The sequence below is a fragment of the Mycteria americana genome, chromosome 6 (genome assembly GCF_035582795.1).
Source record: "Mycteria americana isolate JAX WOST 10 ecotype Jacksonville Zoo and Gardens chromosome 6, USCA_MyAme_1.0, whole genome shotgun sequence".
NCBI classification, from domain to species: domain Eukaryota; kingdom Metazoa; phylum Chordata; class Aves; order Ciconiiformes; family Ciconiidae; genus Mycteria; species Mycteria americana.
This window is the reverse complement of record NC_134370.1, coordinates 21,452,713-21,470,533: the sequence shown is the minus strand read 5'-3', so window position 1 is coordinate 21,470,533 and position 17,821 is coordinate 21,452,713. Positions and strand designations below refer to the sequence as shown.

The window sequence follows — 17,821 nt, the reverse complement described above, 5'->3', positions numbered from 1 at the left end:
TGCTCTTCACTTTTAGTTTAGATATTTAAGTACTCCCTGTTGCTATAACATTTTACCACTTCATAGCTCATAATCTCTAATGTTCTTTTATTTGTGTGTGTGCACTGAACAGGTAACTCTACATCACTTGGGAAGTGGAAACACCACTATTACCAGAATTGCCTATAGTTATGCAAGAGATCTGGGCTGCAGCGCATAGAATCAGACCTGTGTTTCCCAATCCCAGACTAGACCCTTATGACTAGACAATGCCCTGTCTCTATTTTGTTGCTCATTTTAGGGTTCAAGTAGCCTGTAAGTGATATTTAAGAGAAAACTAGAATTGGCTGGAGAACTCGTTTTCCTTTTTGTTTTAGTGTATTTTAGCTACACTTAACCATGTCTTGTATAAATTATATTATGACTTTTAATATACTGACAGCTGGAACCCATCTGCCTGGTCTGGAAGAAGGCACTGAAAAGGAACTAAATGCTGTGATGCTGAAGATGGTGGCTGCCCTTACAGTGGGGTCTGTGAGGAACACTGGTAAGAAATGACATATGATTGCATTACCTTTGTGATATTTGGTGGTAAGTGGCCACAATGCCTCTTAAGGAGCACCAACAAATTTTCTGACTTTTGTGCTTCAGTGAAAAGTGGAGGACAAAAGCTAGAAGTGTAGGGATAACAGTATTACATCAGGAAGAAATGTGGCAAAGATACTCTCATCCTGCATAATGAGCCTTATCCCAATAGTCACCCTGCTTCCCTCATCCATGTGGATACTCCTGAAGTGTTTACATAGAAAACACAAACTTACCTTGTGGAAAACAAAACTCTGTGTGTGAGTTTTGTGTATTGTTTGTTCATCCAGATTTTCTTCCATGGTATCTATTATTTGAAATCTTGATGGGATCAGACACATACTGAGTAACACTCAGACATTTAGTATTGGCATACGTAAGAGGTGTATGTGTGGGAAATCTTGTGGAACACAGTAACACAGAAGTGAACTCTTCTGAATACTGGAATACTCTCATTTAATTCTCTCTTGAATCCTAGAATCATCATGTTTGCAGCATCTTACACAATGCAAATATATCATCACAAACTATCAAACAGTCCCCTCCATAAACTAAAGAGATGTTTAAGCTGAAAACTAATAAGGTGTCTTTTTCTTTTCATTCATTATTGTACTGGGTATTGGGAAGCTGTCATCTCTTCAGAACGGATAGGCAAGGAAGGAGAGGCGGTGGGGTAGCCCTATATGTTAGGGAGTGTTTTCATTGTCTAGAGCTTAATGATGGTGATGATAAGGTTGAGAGTTTATGGGTAAGAACTAGAGGGAAGGCCAATAAGGCAGATATCATGGTGGGAGTCTGTTATAGACCACCCAAACAGGATGAAGAGACAAACAAAATATTCTATAAGCAGCTGGGAGAAGTCTCACAATCACTAGCCCTTGTTTTTGTGGGGGACTTCATATTAACCAATGTGTGCTGGAAATACAATGCAGCAGAGAGGAGACAGTCTAGGAGGTTCCTGGAGTGTGTGGAGGATAAATTCCTGTCACAGCTGGTGAGTGAGCCAACTAGAAAAGGTGCCCCACTGGACCTGTTTTTTGTGAACAGGGAAGGACTTGTGGGTGATGTGATGGTTGGACGCTGTCTTGGGCATAGTGATCACAAAATGATAGAGTTTTTAATTCTTGGAGAAGTAAGGAGGGGGGTCAGCAGAACTGCTACCTTGGACTTCTGGAGGGCAGACTTTGGCCTGTTAGGGAGACTGGTTGACAGAGTCCCTTGGGAGGCAGCCCTAAAGGGCAAAGGAGTCCAGGAAGGCTGGACATTCTTCCAGAAGGAGATCTTAAAGGCTCAAGAGCAGGCCATCCCCAAGTGCCAAAAGACGAGCCATCGGGGAAGAAGACTGGCCTGGCTGAACAGAGAGCTTTGGCTGGAACTCAGGAAAAAAAGGAGAGTTTATGACCTTTGGAAGAAGGGGCAGGCAACTCGAGGACTACAAGGATGTCGTGAGGTTATGCAGGGAGAAAATTAGAAGGGCCAAAGCCCGGCTAGAACTTAATCTGGCTACTGCCATAAAAGACAGTAAAAGATGTTTCTATAAATACATTAGCAACAAAAGGAGGGCTAAGGAGAATCTGAATCCTTTATTGGATGCAGGGGGGAAACATAGTGACAAAGGATGAGGAAAAGGCTGAGGTACTTAATGCCGCCTTTGTCTCAGTCTTTAATAGTAAGACCAGTTGTTCTCCAGGTATCCAGCCCCCTGAGCTGGAAGACAGGGAGCAAAATGAAGCCCCCATAATCCAAGGGGAAATGGTTAGCGACCTGCTCCACCACTTAGACACACACAAGTCTATGGGGCCAGATGGGATCCACCCAAGAGTACTGAGGGAGCTGGCGGAAGTGCTCACCAAGCCACTTCCAATCCTTTATCAGCAGTCCTGGCTAACTGGGGAGGTCCCAGTTGACTGGAGGTTAGCAAAAGTGTCGCCCATGTACAAGAAGGGCCAGAAGGAGGATCCGGGGAACTACAGGCCTGTCAGTCTGACCTTGGTGCTGAGGAAGGTTATGGAGCAGATCGTCTTGAGTGCCATCACGCAGCACGTACAGGACACCCAGGTGATCAGGCCCAGTCAGCATGGGTTTATGAAAGGCAGGTCCTGCTTGACTAACCTGATCTCCTTCTATGACAAGGTGACCCGCTTAGTGGATGAGGGAAAGGCTGTGGATGTTGTCTACGTAGACTATAGTAAAGCCTTTGTCACCATTTCCCACAGCATTCTCTGGGAGAAAGTGGCTGCTCATGGCTTGGATGGGCATATGCTTCACTGGGTAAAAAACTGGCTGGGTGGCTGGGCCCAAAGGGTGGTGGTGAATGGACTTTACTCCAGTTGGTGGCTGGTCACAAGCAGTGTCCCCCAGGGCTCTGTGTTGGGGCCAGTTCAATTTGATATCTTTATCAATGATCTGGATGAGGGGACCGAGTGCACCCTCAGTAAGTTTGCGGATGACACCAATTTGGGTAGGAGTGTTGATCTGCTTGAGGGTTGGAAGGCTCTAGAGAGGGATCTGGACAGGCTGGATCAATGGGCTGAGGCCAGTGGTATGAGGTTCAACAAGGCCAAGTGTCAGGTCCTGCACTTGGGTCACAACAACCCCATGCAACGCTACAGGCTTGGGGAAGAGTGTCTGGAAAGCTGCCTGGCAGAGAAGGACCTGGGGATGTTGGTTGACAGCCGCCTGAATATGAGCCAGCAGTGTGCCCAGGTGGCCAAGAAGGCCAATGGCATCCTGGCTTGTATCAGAAATAGTGTGGCCAGCAGGAGTAGGGAAGACATTGAGGTGCTGGAGACAAGAGCACCTCAATGAGACAAGAAAGACATTGAGGTGCTGGAGCATGTCCAGAGAAAGGCAATGAAGCTGGTGAAGTGTCTAGAGCACAAGTCTTATGAGGAGTAGCTGAGGGAACTGGGGTTGTTTAGCCTGGAGAAGCGGAGGCTCAGGGGAGACATTATTGCTCTCTACAACTACCTGAAAGGAGGTTGTAGTGAGGTGGGTGTCGGTCTCTTCTCCCAAGTAACAAGTAATAGGACAAGAGGAAATGGCCTCAAGTTGCACCAGGGGAGATTTAGATTGCATATTAGGAAAAATTTTTTCACTGAAAGGGCTGTCAAGTATTGGAACAGGCTGCCCAGGGAAGTGGTTGAGTCGCCATCCCTGGAGGTATTTAAAAGACGTGTAGATGTGGTGCTTAGGGACATGGTTTAGTGGTGGACTTGGTAGTGCTAGGTTAATGGCTGGACTTGGTGATCTTAAAGGTCTTTTCCAAGCTAAACAATTCTATGATTCCATGATTAGAAACCATGGTCATCCAGTCATTTTATCCCTAGTTGCTCTTGTGCTGTTCAGTTTGTGTTGTCTTCAGCTTAACCAGCTCTTCTTCTTGCCTCTCATGCTGTATTTGTAGAAATGTGACACTTCACACCAACACTGAAAATCTGCCTGTGAAAACTACAAATAAAGGATAGTTTAAGTAACAAATGATACCATATTTATCCCCAGTTGTTTTGAAGGACTATGGAATGGTGCCATATATCAAGATATTTTTGGATGATGAGTGCTACAGGAGTGCTACTCTCAGCATCTTGGAGCAGCTATCAGTCATCAACTATGAAGAATATATGAGTATTATTATTGGGGCCCTCTGTTCTTCTACTCAAGGGGAACTCCATCTGAAACTGGATCTGCTGAAGGTAATTAATGTGGCTCCCCACTTGGTTCTTGTTTTCTTGGAAACTGCTTGGCTTCTGGCAAATTGCTCTTAATCTCTCCCCTAGCACTGTGTTTTTTCCAAGAAGGTAAGTGCAGAAGAAAGAAGAGCCATGGGCCAGTTTTTGATTCTGGTAAATTGGGTGCTTTGATTTTTAGTGATGTGTGTGTGGTCAACACCTTCATTCTATCAGATTGTGAAGTATTCTGAAGACTGAAATAGTAACGCAGGATGGACAAATGGAAATAGCAAAGGGCACAGTTGTATGAGCAGTTCTATGAAATGTGACAGAGAAAGGAGAAACCAATGTGAATGAAAGTGGAGGAGATGTGGAGGGAGGATGTGAGAAGAGGTAAAGGAGTAAGATTGGAAGGGGCAGGGTAGGCATGAGATGAACAGCTTGATTCTGATAAGTTTCCAAGGTTGAAACTTTGCTATCCTTAATTTTGTCATCTCTCGCATACACCAGTGTCATGGAAAAAGAGATGTGAAATGATGGGAAGGAGGAGTCTTATGAATGTTTGGAGGAAGAAATTAGAAATATTCATAGCCTTTATTGTGTTTATAGAGGGTCTGATCCATAAGCGATGAAGCAAGGGAAAGAATCAGTGTGCTGTATTTTGGTTTATATCATAGGCATCAAATTAAAAAGCAGCAGTGTTGTAAGCACTGATTTAAAGTTTCATTCTACCTTCTCTACCAAGTGTGAAATGAATTCACCTTTCAGCACAATATAGCAGCTGCTTCTGTGATAAAAGAACCATGTTACTTTAAAAAAATAAAAATGTGACCAAGTTTATAGCTTTGATTTGAAACAGTAAACTTTAACAATATTTGTGGAAAAGTTCACTATGGTGTCCAAACTAATATGAAAATAAATGCAGCTTCAGTGTCTAATTTTGACAAATGATAACTGTATTAAAGCATAACATAAGCAAATGAATTTATTATCTGCATCCATTGGGACTGTGATTGTGTTACACACAAATTCAGATTGATTTGCTAATATATATTTAGCTGTTAAAGTGTGAGCCCAAATGCAATTAGCACTGCCGTATTCCAGTGTGGCACGTGGGCAATTATGAGGAATAACAAATAATGGAATGTGAAATAAATGCTGTTAACGTTAACTGAGTTAGGGGGTTTCCATCAGACATCAGTTTTATAGATTCAAGACAGAGGAATACTAACTCATAGGCGATTAAATTCTAACTGAGTTAGAGCTGGAGGAAATGTGGTTACTGTTGACCTTCTCTGAAATGTGTTAAAGCCATCCTGATAACTTCAACTCTGAGTTATTAAATTTACTCCCTGTTCAGAAGTCTCTGCCTGGTTTGATACATTATCATACAAAATTGAATGACAGTAATAGAGTTCGCCCTCCCCCTCCAGTTCTGGCAACCCTTTCTCACAGTCCTAGATCTGTTACAGGGAGCTATATTTTTGTTAGAAACTGTTCCTCTCCAGCAGGTTGTGAAGTGAACCTCTTTTATTGGATATCTTTGGGAAACTTTTTATGTAAAATCAGCCCTTTCCAATGTGAAAAGGTACAGCCTCAAATTTGAAAGGTCTCTGGTGCCTGAAAGAGCATCATATTTACAAAATGAATTGTGCAACATCCCAAAAACCTGGGATGGATTACATTCGAATATAGTAGACTGTTTCCTTGCGAGCTCTTTTTTCTCACTAATTTTACTTCCACCACTACAACTCTTAATAACTTTTCTATATTTCTTTTAAAATGGCAAGCCCATAGCATTCAGAACTTACAAGTGGTATAGGTTGGTTTTTATGCATGTGTAATATTGTCAAGTGGCATTCACTTATAACCTGCTTTAAGCCCATTGCAGTTAGAGAAAATCTAATGACTTTGTTATCTTGGGATCTGACTCTTTATGGCTTTTTTCCTCCAAAGTGTTGTGCAAACTTTAAAAATAACTCTGCTGAGAAAGGGAATTATTATTGCCATTCTTAATGAGGAGAGCTTGCTGCTTGGAGTATTCTTCGGGCCATCCTGTGTCGTTGCTTTTTTGGAAAGGGCCTGCTTAGTCATACAAGCAAAAGTCTAGTGTGGCTCCTCATCCTCCCTGTTCAGGGCTGTAGGAAGACTTGCCTATAGAGAGCTGAGCTGCCTTCTCAGTTTCTATATGAGGTTATTTACAATTGAATCTCTGCTTTCATTTATTTAAGGCAAATGGAGATTTCTTGAGAGAGTCTGAGAAGACTGATGAAAGAATAGCCAAAGGTCTGAAACTACCTCTGGCCAAACTGACTGGGATATGTAATGCAGGAAACTTGATTTCTTTGCTTCTTCCTGGGAGCACTATTCCCTACCTGTCAGGCTGACTTCATGGGTTGCTCCTGAGGGTGCATTCAGATCTTGGTTATTTGACTCCTTCCGTATATGGGAGAATGGAGAGGAGAAAAGTTGTGCAGTGGTGACTTTTACTTTGACCAACTTTTTTTTTTTTCTTCAAAGAGTGAAATTTCAGTGAAAAAATTTTGGTAAAAACTTGGAATTTTAAAATATTCTAAAGCTTCTTTGCCCCTTGGTTTAAGTGCTGCTTTTGTCTCCTTTCTTCCCAATGTTTGTAGTCACTCCTGAGGATACTGGAGAGTCCCAAGAGCCATTCAGCTTTCAGAACCTGCAGTGGATTCAATGGACTCCTGTCCCTTCTCTCAGACATGGAAGGTGCATTGCAGGACCCTCCATCTGGGTTGTGGACAGCAGTTGGACAGAATTGCATATTGGAGCTTGTTTTCTACACGCTTCAGGGGATAACAGCAGCCCTGCACCTGGACCCTGTCAACAGCAACTTCTTCCAGAGGAATGGTCTCTTTGAAAAGATGGCAGAGGATCTCGCATCACTTGGATGCTTCTGGACACAAGGGGAATGGCAAATCCCATTGAGCCTTGAGAAGACAAGGACGTTTGCAGAATTCCTGGATGCAGCTTTCTGCTCTTCAGAACCTTTCCCAATGTGGCTAAAGAACTGCATATGGATTCTGAATTTTCTTGATCACATGGTCAAAGGAACCCTCCATCTGGAGAGCTACTTCAAGGAGAGAAAGCCAGAGATGGGAGAGGCATCAAGAGATGATAAGGAGGGACCCCAAGCTCAGGAAGAGTATCCTGTTGCTTTCAAAAGACCAGGCAACAAATTACCTGCCTCTGCCTATAGACTATGGGGAAACCCTGAAGAGAAGTAAGTCTATTTACTACAGGAAATATAATAGTAAGACTGGTATCTGCATTTTGTATGGTAGTAAACTGAGGTAACATAACATAACCTGCCTAGAACAAACAAATTGGTGCCACAGTCCCAATTCCCAGGCCTCCAGACAGCAGAAATCACCTCTTTTTGAAAGGTAAATGATAGTAAGCATTGGGGCCTAAGTGTTCAGTGGAGCAGTGGAACACACAACCCTGAGAGTTGCAGAGTTTGTGATGAAGGTTCTGACACATGCAATGTGGGAGCAGAACTGGGCTCTAAGGAAAAGGTTGTTGGGACTTGAAGTTTGCGTTTAGTCTCTGCTTGAATCTGCCCCGATCAATTTTGACTCTTTCACTTATGTGGAAATCTGTTTCCAGTCACCTGATACATTAAAAATAAAAACTATTTTAGGTTATTTTAAATGCTCCCCCATGCATGTGTGTCCAGACACACACACTCTCAATCATTTGCTCATACAGCTGAAATAATAGAGAAAATTGGAAAAAGAATAGTAATGCTGCCTGCCTCGTGTAATGAAGGATTATATCAAAATATATATCTTTTGCAGGAAGGAAAGACTACACCAGAAATCAACGTAGCTGTCACTGTGAATCAATTCTGAATAACTTGCATTTTGTAACTTGTTAGATCTTCTGCCCCTTCATTTGTCTGTAGCTTTATCTTGGATGTCTCAGTCCTTTTCTCAAAAATGTTTCTGATTGGAGTTATGCTTAAAAAGGCTAAGTTTATAACTGTGAGATTCCTTCAGCCCTTATTGTAGGTTATTCCACAGTCATCTTCCAGGTTTAAAGACCAAGTCATTAGGTCTGCCACTCATAGCTAGCAGTCATTGAAGTCAGCAGAACTTTTGTTCCCTGAGTACTGAGGCAGGCTGAGTAAGTATTTCTGGTCATATTTGTACTTGTTTGAAGCAACTAGAAAAACCTGCAGTAGATTTCTTTGCTCCTTGTGCAACTGATTTTAAACAGTCACAAAGATGTTTGCTCCCTATCGCAACTCTTCGAGTTACACTGGAAGCTTCTAGTTAGGTAGTGCTGGGGAGAGGACTTGGTGGCTCAGCAGGAATGAATACTTTTTTCACAGTAAATCTTCCTAGCCCCATTTGGGAGAATATGGGTCAATGTGCAGAGAGCATATGGATGATGGTGGTTGTGAGAAGTCCGTAGCCTGTAGCTTAAGTGTGTGTGTAAGGGAAGCTCAGGGAAGATAAGGGAGAAAGAGCAGATCAGTGGCAATGCTGGGAAAGGTATGGCTTTGTGTTCTGTTTGTCTTTCTCAAGTTACTAGATCTGAAACATAAAGCAAGGCTTCCTAGGTCCTTGTGTTGTTTTGCCTGCTGAGCTGTGAGGCTGTGCAATAACTGGATGAATAACACTTGTGGAGAAATTAATCATGTAAATTGGGATCCATTCAGTTCACAGTGTCTGGTTTGGAACAGTTTGGCTTTGGTTCTGGGGTGGGAAGGCACAAAAGGAAACCAGATTAGCTAGAGGTGGCTGGAGAGTGTCCAGTACAAGTGTATGCAAACACAGCAGAGGAACATGTACTGGCAAGCTGTCAATCTTCAGGCCACACAGTCTGTATCATTTTCCAGCAGTAAATTTTCTGAAAATAAAAATAAGAAATCAAGTTTCCGGAGTTCCTGCAAGCCTGTGGTTCCCCTGATGCAGCTTCCTCTTAGCTATACTCCATGCTCACACTTCCTCCTGAAGAAGGCTTCAGCCTGGTGCTATGCACCTTGAAAGGAGGAACTTGAGTGCAGTCAGTGTAGGCACCCTGTGATGCCTCATCCTGCAACATGTATTTAACATCTCCAAAGAGAGGGAATGGAGGTGATCCTATGGGAGCCTGTGACTGAGACACAGGAAAATCATCATTTTACCTGGACAATATTCTAGCCCCTTACACTGTGCTGTGGTCAATGATGCTGCAAGCTGCTGGGCCACAGAGGAATCAACCCCATCTGAAAAACAGCCCTCTCTGTTCCTGCTCCTGTGTTAATGTTTGAAACACCTTCTGTGACAGATGGGGTCTCTGTTTTTTCTTTTGCTCCTGGTGATGAGAGATAGCTTGCTGCAAGCTGTGTTAACTGAGGCTGATCTCTCTTTGGGAGGGAAGTCCCTCTTCGTGCCCACCCTAGCCGAATGGCTACTGCAGCTGCTGTTACCACAGACTCACTGCGCTAATGGCTCTTCAGGTTCTTTGTGGCGTCTCATTTTGTCCCCAAACCCTCTTACTTGTCTTATTTTTAAGTAGCAGCCACTGCAGAGCAAATTTGGGATTCACACCATAATACTGGTGGGGTAGATGGAGTAGAATCATGGGTCTGACTGGATAGCCCTGAGGCAGGAATGCAAGAGATAGGATATTTACAGGAGTGAGGAGTTGGTACACGGAGACAGCTTTTGTACTAAGACAAGCCAGAAAGTGAGGGCCTCTTGGAAAACCACAGAGAAGGCTGGAGAGATAAGGCTTATATAATATTCTTAGAGGGGAGCGCGCGTGCAGTCCTGGCAGAGAAGTTGAGGTGTAGTTCGATGCTGGTCAGGGACTCTGGATTTTCCTTCTTTGTTCTTCCTTCTTTACAGCCCTGGAGAGTGCTAAACCTGCCAGGCAGCACTCAAAAATAAGAAAACATCTCCTTATAGTTATGGCAATGTCTTAACCATTTCATGATTTTATTTCTTTTTTAAAGGATCACTTTCCATTATTGTCTTCTGATATTCACATTTTGTTAGCTCACGTTTTACCTTTACTACACATAATATGGGTTATAAAAAAAGTTCTCTATATGAAAGAAAAATGTTGAGGTTTGGAGGTAACCGTATTTCTTCAGTGCCTAAGTCTTTAGGAAGACTGCTGTGTGTTAGGAGAACTGGACACACTGCCTGGGGATGTATTTTTACAGTGCTAGAGGTGGAAGTTTGGATTGAATTGAAAGTTTGGGAAGTCAGTCCTTGAATACAGTGGCTTAGGCTAAAAATGAACTTGTTCTGGGGAGCACAGCCACAGCAGGAAAACAGACTGAAATTTTGATCTTATTGATTCTAGTGGGCCTGGCTTTTTCTCTTTGAAGGTGGTTAGGATTTTCTGGGGGAGATGGGAAGAGAGCGTGTTTTCAGTGTGTACTTTTTTCTTGTTTCACATTTAAAAACTCACCCACATTCATATCAAGTACAGGTGTATGTGTCCACACTGGAGTCACTGCTGCAGTAAGTATTTATACCGGATCTGATTTTGATTCATTACAAAGAAAATATTGCAAATGAGCGATTTCTTTGAAAGTATTTCTTGAGGGTGCAGTAAGAATCATTTGTCACTGTGTGGCAGTGTGCTACACATTACTTGCTGCTCTGATGTATCAGATGAGCCTTTTTGGAAGTGGCTAACATTAATTACACCTTTTTTACCCTCCTTTAGGTCCCTTGTAAAAGCTTTTTTTTTATGCTCACTCTTTTATTTGTACCCTTTGTTTTATTGTGCTTCATTTTTTCAGTCTAATTATGGCTGCTAGAGGTTGCCTTTGCTTTTCTCATGAGATCTGTTTGGGACAGATGTTTCTGATAGTGCATATCACAACTCTGGTTCAGAGGTGCACCCAGAAATGCTGATGATACTCTGAACATGAAGAGCCTGCAGTGCCTAAACTAGAGCTACTGCTATACTGTGGCTTCATCTTTGAGATATATCTGACCTCCAGCCTGCATCATGGTATAAGCAGATCTTCTCTGTGGTAACTGGTGCCTCAGTTCCTTCCTGTGCCTGAATGTACAAAGGTTATACGTGGGGAAGCACAGATATTTAACTTTCTCTTACTAGTTTAAACAGATTCTGGTGTTGGAAGGGAAGGGTGGCATACTGATTTCATCAAGACTGTCTCATCTTTGCTTATTGCTATTATGGTTTGAAAGTACTGAAGTTATTGTCTGATCAAAGTTACAGACTGCTTGAAAAGAGAAAATGTAACACTAATACTGGGCTGATGCATCAGAGTGGTCCCTCCGGTTGTCAGTTCTCTGTACTGCAAGTACCTTCAAAGGCAAAGTTTGTTTGAAGAGGCTGCTGCACATCTTTGATGTACAGGTCCCTGAGATGTGAGCTCATGACATTGTCTTTGTTAGTCTAAGGAAGCTTCCAGCTGTTCCAGGTCATCTGTATTGTTTGCTTAGTTTCAAATACTGAGCCTGGTTACTGCTAGGAGGATTTAATGCTATGCTCTGCTGGAACATTGTTGGACCCTCTTTTCTGTTGTTAATGATAATTATGATGATAAGTCTTCTGCTTCTTTTCCTGCAGGTGGGAAATGGGAGACTGTGCCATTGTACATCCAGGTGCTGTCTGTGTTATGGTGAGGTTGCTGCCAAAGCTGTACAAAGAGGGACACTCTCAGGTGAGTCTGAACATATCAAAGTGCCATCTAAACAGTGACTGCTACTTTTCTGTAGCTTCATTTCCAAGAATTGCTTACTCTTTGCAGATGCGGAAGTACTAAAATTTACCTAGAACACCGCCAGGAGGAACAGCACAAATTTCACTGAGCCAAAAAATATAAGAACAACAAAGGCTCTTGGCTATCAGTTTCACTAAGTGTTTCTCTACCTGTCTGATGCAGTGCATGAGTCTTGGTCCCAGAATACTTACTGCACAAGTGTAGAAATCCCTTGAAAATTGTTTAAAATATTGCTAATGGACCTAGCAACCAGAACAGTCTGGCTCTTTAGGCCTAACAGTCCATAAACTTTCAATGCAGCTTAGAATCTGCTTTGCTTTGTCAAAACTTCCATACACACACCCACTCTGAACAAGCATATTGTCTATATTGTATCTGCTATCTGGCCTAAAATACTTGAATACAGTTAAAGTGCATACAGAGGGATTGAAATAAAACCAGATTGCTCATCCAGAGCTATGGAAGGTGGGAGCGCAACTAGCTGCTGGCACATCCCAGCTCTGTGTAGCGGAATCAAGCCATCAGCTAGTGAAATTTTGTTAATTACAGTAATTAATTTCTGAAAAACAAGTAAAACGGCTAATTGGATGAGAGTGTAATCAAGAAACTATTGGAGCTGGCTCTAGGGCTGAGCTCTGTGAGAGAGAGAGCCTCTCAGACCCTCAGTAGATGGCAGTGTTCTTAAAAATATGAAGGGCTAGAGCACAAATTCCAGCAATTTCAGTTATGTTCATCTTTTCTTCCTTTCTCACTCCTTTTTTTCTCAGCCAACAATAAGTTATTACAGATAGTGTTTGTTTAGTATTGCTGTTGTGAATAGGATTGCCCCAGGTAAAATGGGACCACTGTTATGTGGCGTCCTGAGTCAGAGTCTGGCTAGGAGCTAACACATGTCCTGAAGAGTTTTGCATCAAATGAGCCACAAAAAGGATAGAGGGAAAATGGAATTTTCCTGGCCAATTCTATTTAAAAGTGGGTGAGAGAATGAGTGGAACCTCATGTCCCGTAGCTTGGGCAGCTCACTGATGCTGCCAGGTAGTGACACAAAAGGCTGGACTTTAGTACCTTTAATCATAACATATACTACTGCATGAACCCTTGTGAAATGACGTGCTACTTGGAACATGGGAGTCAGGCAAGATCTGATGCAAAAGGTGTGGACCTCAATGGCTAGTGAAGGGGAGCTAGTTGGTAGAAGGATAATAACTGAAGGAATTTCCCTTTGAATAGGTATATTCTGTCCCAAACAGGGTACTGTTCTTTCTTTTAGTGCAACAGTGTTTAACAGCTATATAAGAGATTAAATAATTTCTTTGTGGATGGAGATTTTTTACTGCAGACTTTCATTCAAAAATCTGAAGGGGCTTCTTGCTCTGAGTTTAAGACTGAGTCAATTACTACTTTTTTTTTTTTAGGAGCATTGGTGAAGAACAGACAGTAACTCATGTCTTTCTGCTTGTTTTAGTGCTATTTGTCTTTTAGATCCAGGTGTTCAGGAGTAATCTGGAAAAATCTTCAGAATCAGTTCAGGTCATGTGCAAATCCTTTGCTTTCACAGAAATGGCAATGAGAAAGCACTGCTTTTACAGAAACATTAATGGAACTCAATAAAATTAATGTACTTTGATTCTGATCCTCAGAGATAATATCCATTTCCTGCCAAATTTGCTGCTTCTCAGTGACCTTTGTCAGACCCAAGCAGTGATGGGCTGAAGCAATGTTGAGCCTGTCAGCATAGAAAAAAAAGTAGCAGACAGTAAAACAGGTGGTCTTGTACTTCAGCCATTTCTTCTGACTGTCTAGAATGACAATTAAAAGCTGAGGAGAATAGATTTGTGGTTGTATATTACTGCCATTCCTAGGTATGACCAAAAATCATTTGAATGTCATATGGGTATGAAAATTTGCTTAAAAGCCTTAAAAACCCCCAAGAGACAGTCTTTGAGTCAGTAAACTGTATTTAGAGGATATTGCTTATGTTCATGCCTAGGACTGGTACTAAGCCAGTTGCCATCAAACTGCATACAGTTTGACCAAGTACAAGGTAGATTTTCCTTTTATTAATATATTGCCTGTTCAGTGATGAAAGATAGCGTTGTCACATGTTTCAAAAACTAAGTACAAGTGAGACAGGTTAACATCCACTTCAGGTATGTGGCTCAGGATATTCAGTTTCCCCTCAGACACATCTCATCCTTGTCTGGTATTTTGGAACTGTGGCTTTTAAGATTCCAGAGTGTCATGCCAGATCTTTTCTGTTTGCTATGTCAGATAACAAGATCTCCTAGATCTGACAAGGCTGGGTAAGGGAAGGAAAAGGACTTTTGGTAAGAGAATCAAAGCATGATTCAGTTCTATGTCATCATCCTGGCAGGTTTCTTGAGAGTAAGGCCAAAAAAAATCCTCATGTGATTCATTATGTAAATTATCTATACTTTTGTTAAATAATAGTATTCCTTCCACAGCTGGATTTGTCCTCTTTATTTTTATCCATGTCTCTCTTATGATGAACTGCTGTCATATTCACTGTTGTAAAACTAAAATGTGTATCAATAAGGACTTTGCACCTTTCAAAATGACCTTTATCCCTGTTTTAAGTTTAGCCTAAACTAGTTGCTCTCACTGCAGATGTTAACAGCATAACACTTTACAAATATTTGTACTTCTTAAAAACATTAATTCTTTCTAAACTGTAAAGGTCTCTGACATAGTTAGATATGGCCCACAGAAGACTGTGACATTTGAGATTTGTCTGCCTTCAGACATATGTAATATAACTGTTAATATCACAGTGAATTCCTAAATTACTGCACTGCATTATCTGCACAAGGAAATTCTTCAGGTATTTATCCAGAGCTTCATTCTCCTTTGGGTTGTGCAGCCAAGGCTTTGGGAGAAAGGAAAGGAGAATGGACCAGAACTCTGGTAGGAGGAAGGAGACTAGAAATACCCTGGCAGTGGGCCCTCCAGCCTGGGCTAGTAGCTGAAGGTCAGCTCTTTCCCCTGCGCACTTTCCTGCAGGCTTTGCTCCAGCCTTGTCTCCTGGGGGATTTTTCTTTGCTGAGCCTTTTCTGATTACAGCACAACTTTTTTTTTAAAGAAAATGCACAGCCTGTCTACATGTTCTTTTCCAAGGTTATTTTTGGGCTTTTAGTAAGAAGTTTGCTTGTTCATTGATCAACCAGCTTCTGAAGCTTTCACTATTTATACAGACCAAGCAATTTTCCTCCTGCGCTTCCAACCCCACAGCCTGCCCTTTTATTTGTCCTGTTTCTCTTGCTATTCACTTTCTCCTTAAAAAGCAGCCAGTGTCTCTGAAGTTGCACTAAAATCTTGGTAATGTACCCTGGATTGAAGAGATAGGAACTCTGCCAAGAGTCCCTGGCTAACTACACCAAGATAATTTTCTACTTTGTCTTTTTTTTCATGTGGTCGTATCATTTATAAGGTGGCACACAGAGACAGCTTTGCCTTCTTCTCAGGTGTCTGATGAACATCATATTATAGCACTGCACAGTATCTCAGAAAAATGAGGAGGAGACACTGCATTCAGCTAATACTGCTAATAAAATAATTACCGCAACTAAATGTAATTTGGCGAGCAAGAGGTCTGTCAGACCACCAGCATTAACAAAAGGATTCTTAACGTTATGAAGTGATTTTGTTGCCTGGCTTCAAATGGTCAAGGCTTGCTAGTATATTTTCTCTAGAAGGCAATAGTAGCCCTGGTACTCACATGAGGAAAGCTCTGTAGCTTCTCTTACACACAAGCTGTAGCAAGGGGAAATGTGGAAAGCCTGATGGAGATGATACAATTTATGTGAGGGCCTAGTTAAATGCCTATCTAGGTCATGTTTTTGGAACAGTAGAAACAGTTCACGCAGTTCATAGTGCTTTTTTCCCTGTCTGCTTGCAAGGAGTGAACACAAGTTATTCTGTAACTTTGTAAAACCAGTTATACATACTGTCAGCAAGGTAAGTTTTGCTTGTTAAGGTCAGTGGATGAGAGTTCATCAGTAAAATATTGTGATAGAATGGGAATGTGCTTGCAGCTGAGAACTATGCCTCAGGAATTTGAGCTGTGATGGATTTATGAATTATTTGATTTTGATAACATTTTAAGGAAAAAAAAGTTGCACAGATGATTTGCAGAAGTGACTCAAACTCTCTACAGACAATGGGTTTTAAGCTGATGGATACCTGCCTTTTCTTTTGAAATGACAATTTAAAATCCTGGGTCACTTGGAACTTTTTGAAAGTGCTATTTTCGATGCCTTGATTTCTTCATTAGTAAAACTATATCTCTGTGGTATGTTAGGAAGTTAATTCTAATTTTCTATGAAGGGCTGCTAGCTTTTCAAGTGAGAGGTGCTCCTGACATTGAAAAGTACGTTTGCTTTTTGCAATTGCACACAGAATTATTGCTGTATCATTCTTAAACCTAAGAAGATAACATCCTTTTGAAATGAACCCACACTGCCAAAAGTTCAAAGTTCTTGCTCATCTTAAACATAGTATAATCATTCTGAAGATGAGTAAGAGTGAATTAAATTCAGCTACCAAGTTTTGAAACTATGGGCTCTTAGGAGCAAGAACCAGGGAACTACTTAAACAGATTGTGCAAATTGCTAGGTGACATTTTGCCCTTAAGACTCTAATCTGAGGCAGAGCTGTGAGCCCAACTACATTCTAACTGCACCTTCAATATCCTGATTCATGGTGCAAGTAATATGTGTTAGGAAAATCAATCCATGCATACAGAAACACACAACCTTGTTTCCTGGCCACCATTAATATATCCACTAAAATCTCATTTTACTGGAACTAAGATCCATGAAAATGGCACATTTTATTCAAAACAGGGCAATACTGGTATTGACAAAGCTGCTAAGCTAATGAAAACAATCAATTTTTTATATGCCATTATGCTTTTATTGGATTTATTTTGGAGTAAACCAGTAGTTTCACTTAGTCAAAACCTGCGTCCTTCTCTGTTTTCACGTGGTTTTATACATCCAGATACTTTCCTGCATCCAGTTAAAATGGAGTAAAATAATAATTAAAAGATCCAAAAAGTTGTAAGTGAGGCTTTGATACACTGTAGCAATAAGTGCCTCTCTGTGAAGAATAGTGTAGTTTAGTCTGGTGGATGATTTCTGTATATAATGAGATGCACAGTGAAACTTGTGTCACTGAGAATGAACAGTCATTCAGAGAGAAGAAAATGTTGTCCAAAGAACTCATCCTTCAGATATCAAAAATAGTTGAGTTTACAAAACCAATATGTATGTTGCATTGGATGTGCTAGTATTATTGTCTAAGTGTTGCAATAGTGGCTTTTGGTTGCTGAGCACTTTGAAAACAAATTGCTTGTTAGCTTTCAATTTGTCCTGTACAGGTTTTGAGTTTGGTCTGGATGCAAAAGAGCTGAATTCCTCTTTACACTTAATAAGCTAGCTTATTCTGAGTCCAGTGAAGTTGCTTCTCATTCATGTTATAAAATCAAATCCCAATGTCCTAATCTGCATATCTGCCACGATTGTTGTATTTTTCTTTAAAAGTTTGCATAGATATTTCCTAGAAGAGCATATGAGAAAGCCAAAGAGCTCTTGGGGGTGAGGAGCATTTCATCTTTGTAAGATTTGTGTTTAAATATATGATGCACAGTTAGTTTTGTGTGAAATCCAGTTAGGTCAGTTGGGCAGGCCTCATTTCTAATTGGGAACAAATTGCTCTGAAGATAATTTATGAGAACTGAGATATTTCTTTAAGACCATTAAGAAGCAATAATGAAGTAAAGGTTCAATTCAGCAAAACATGTAGAGAGGTGTTTAAAATAAAGTAAGTGTTTCATGATATTGCT

The 17,821-nt window shown here is 41.2% G+C and overlaps 1 protein-coding gene across 1 annotated transcript in view; it reads left to right on the top strand.

Moving 5' to 3' along the window:
• Window positions 1–17,821, top strand: part of WDFY4 (WDFY family member 4) — a 151,574-nt gene that overhangs the window by 21,290 nt on the left and 112,463 nt on the right. The window contains exons 10-13 of the mRNA XM_075504926.1: window positions 422–526; window positions 4,066–4,256; window positions 6,869–7,479; window positions 11,805–11,898. Of these exons, the coding sequence (XP_075361041.1) occupies window positions 422–526; window positions 4,066–4,256; window positions 6,869–7,479; window positions 11,805–11,898 (1,001 nt within the window). The remainder of the gene's footprint in view (window positions 1–421; window positions 527–4,065; window positions 4,257–6,868; window positions 7,480–11,804; window positions 11,899–17,821) is intronic.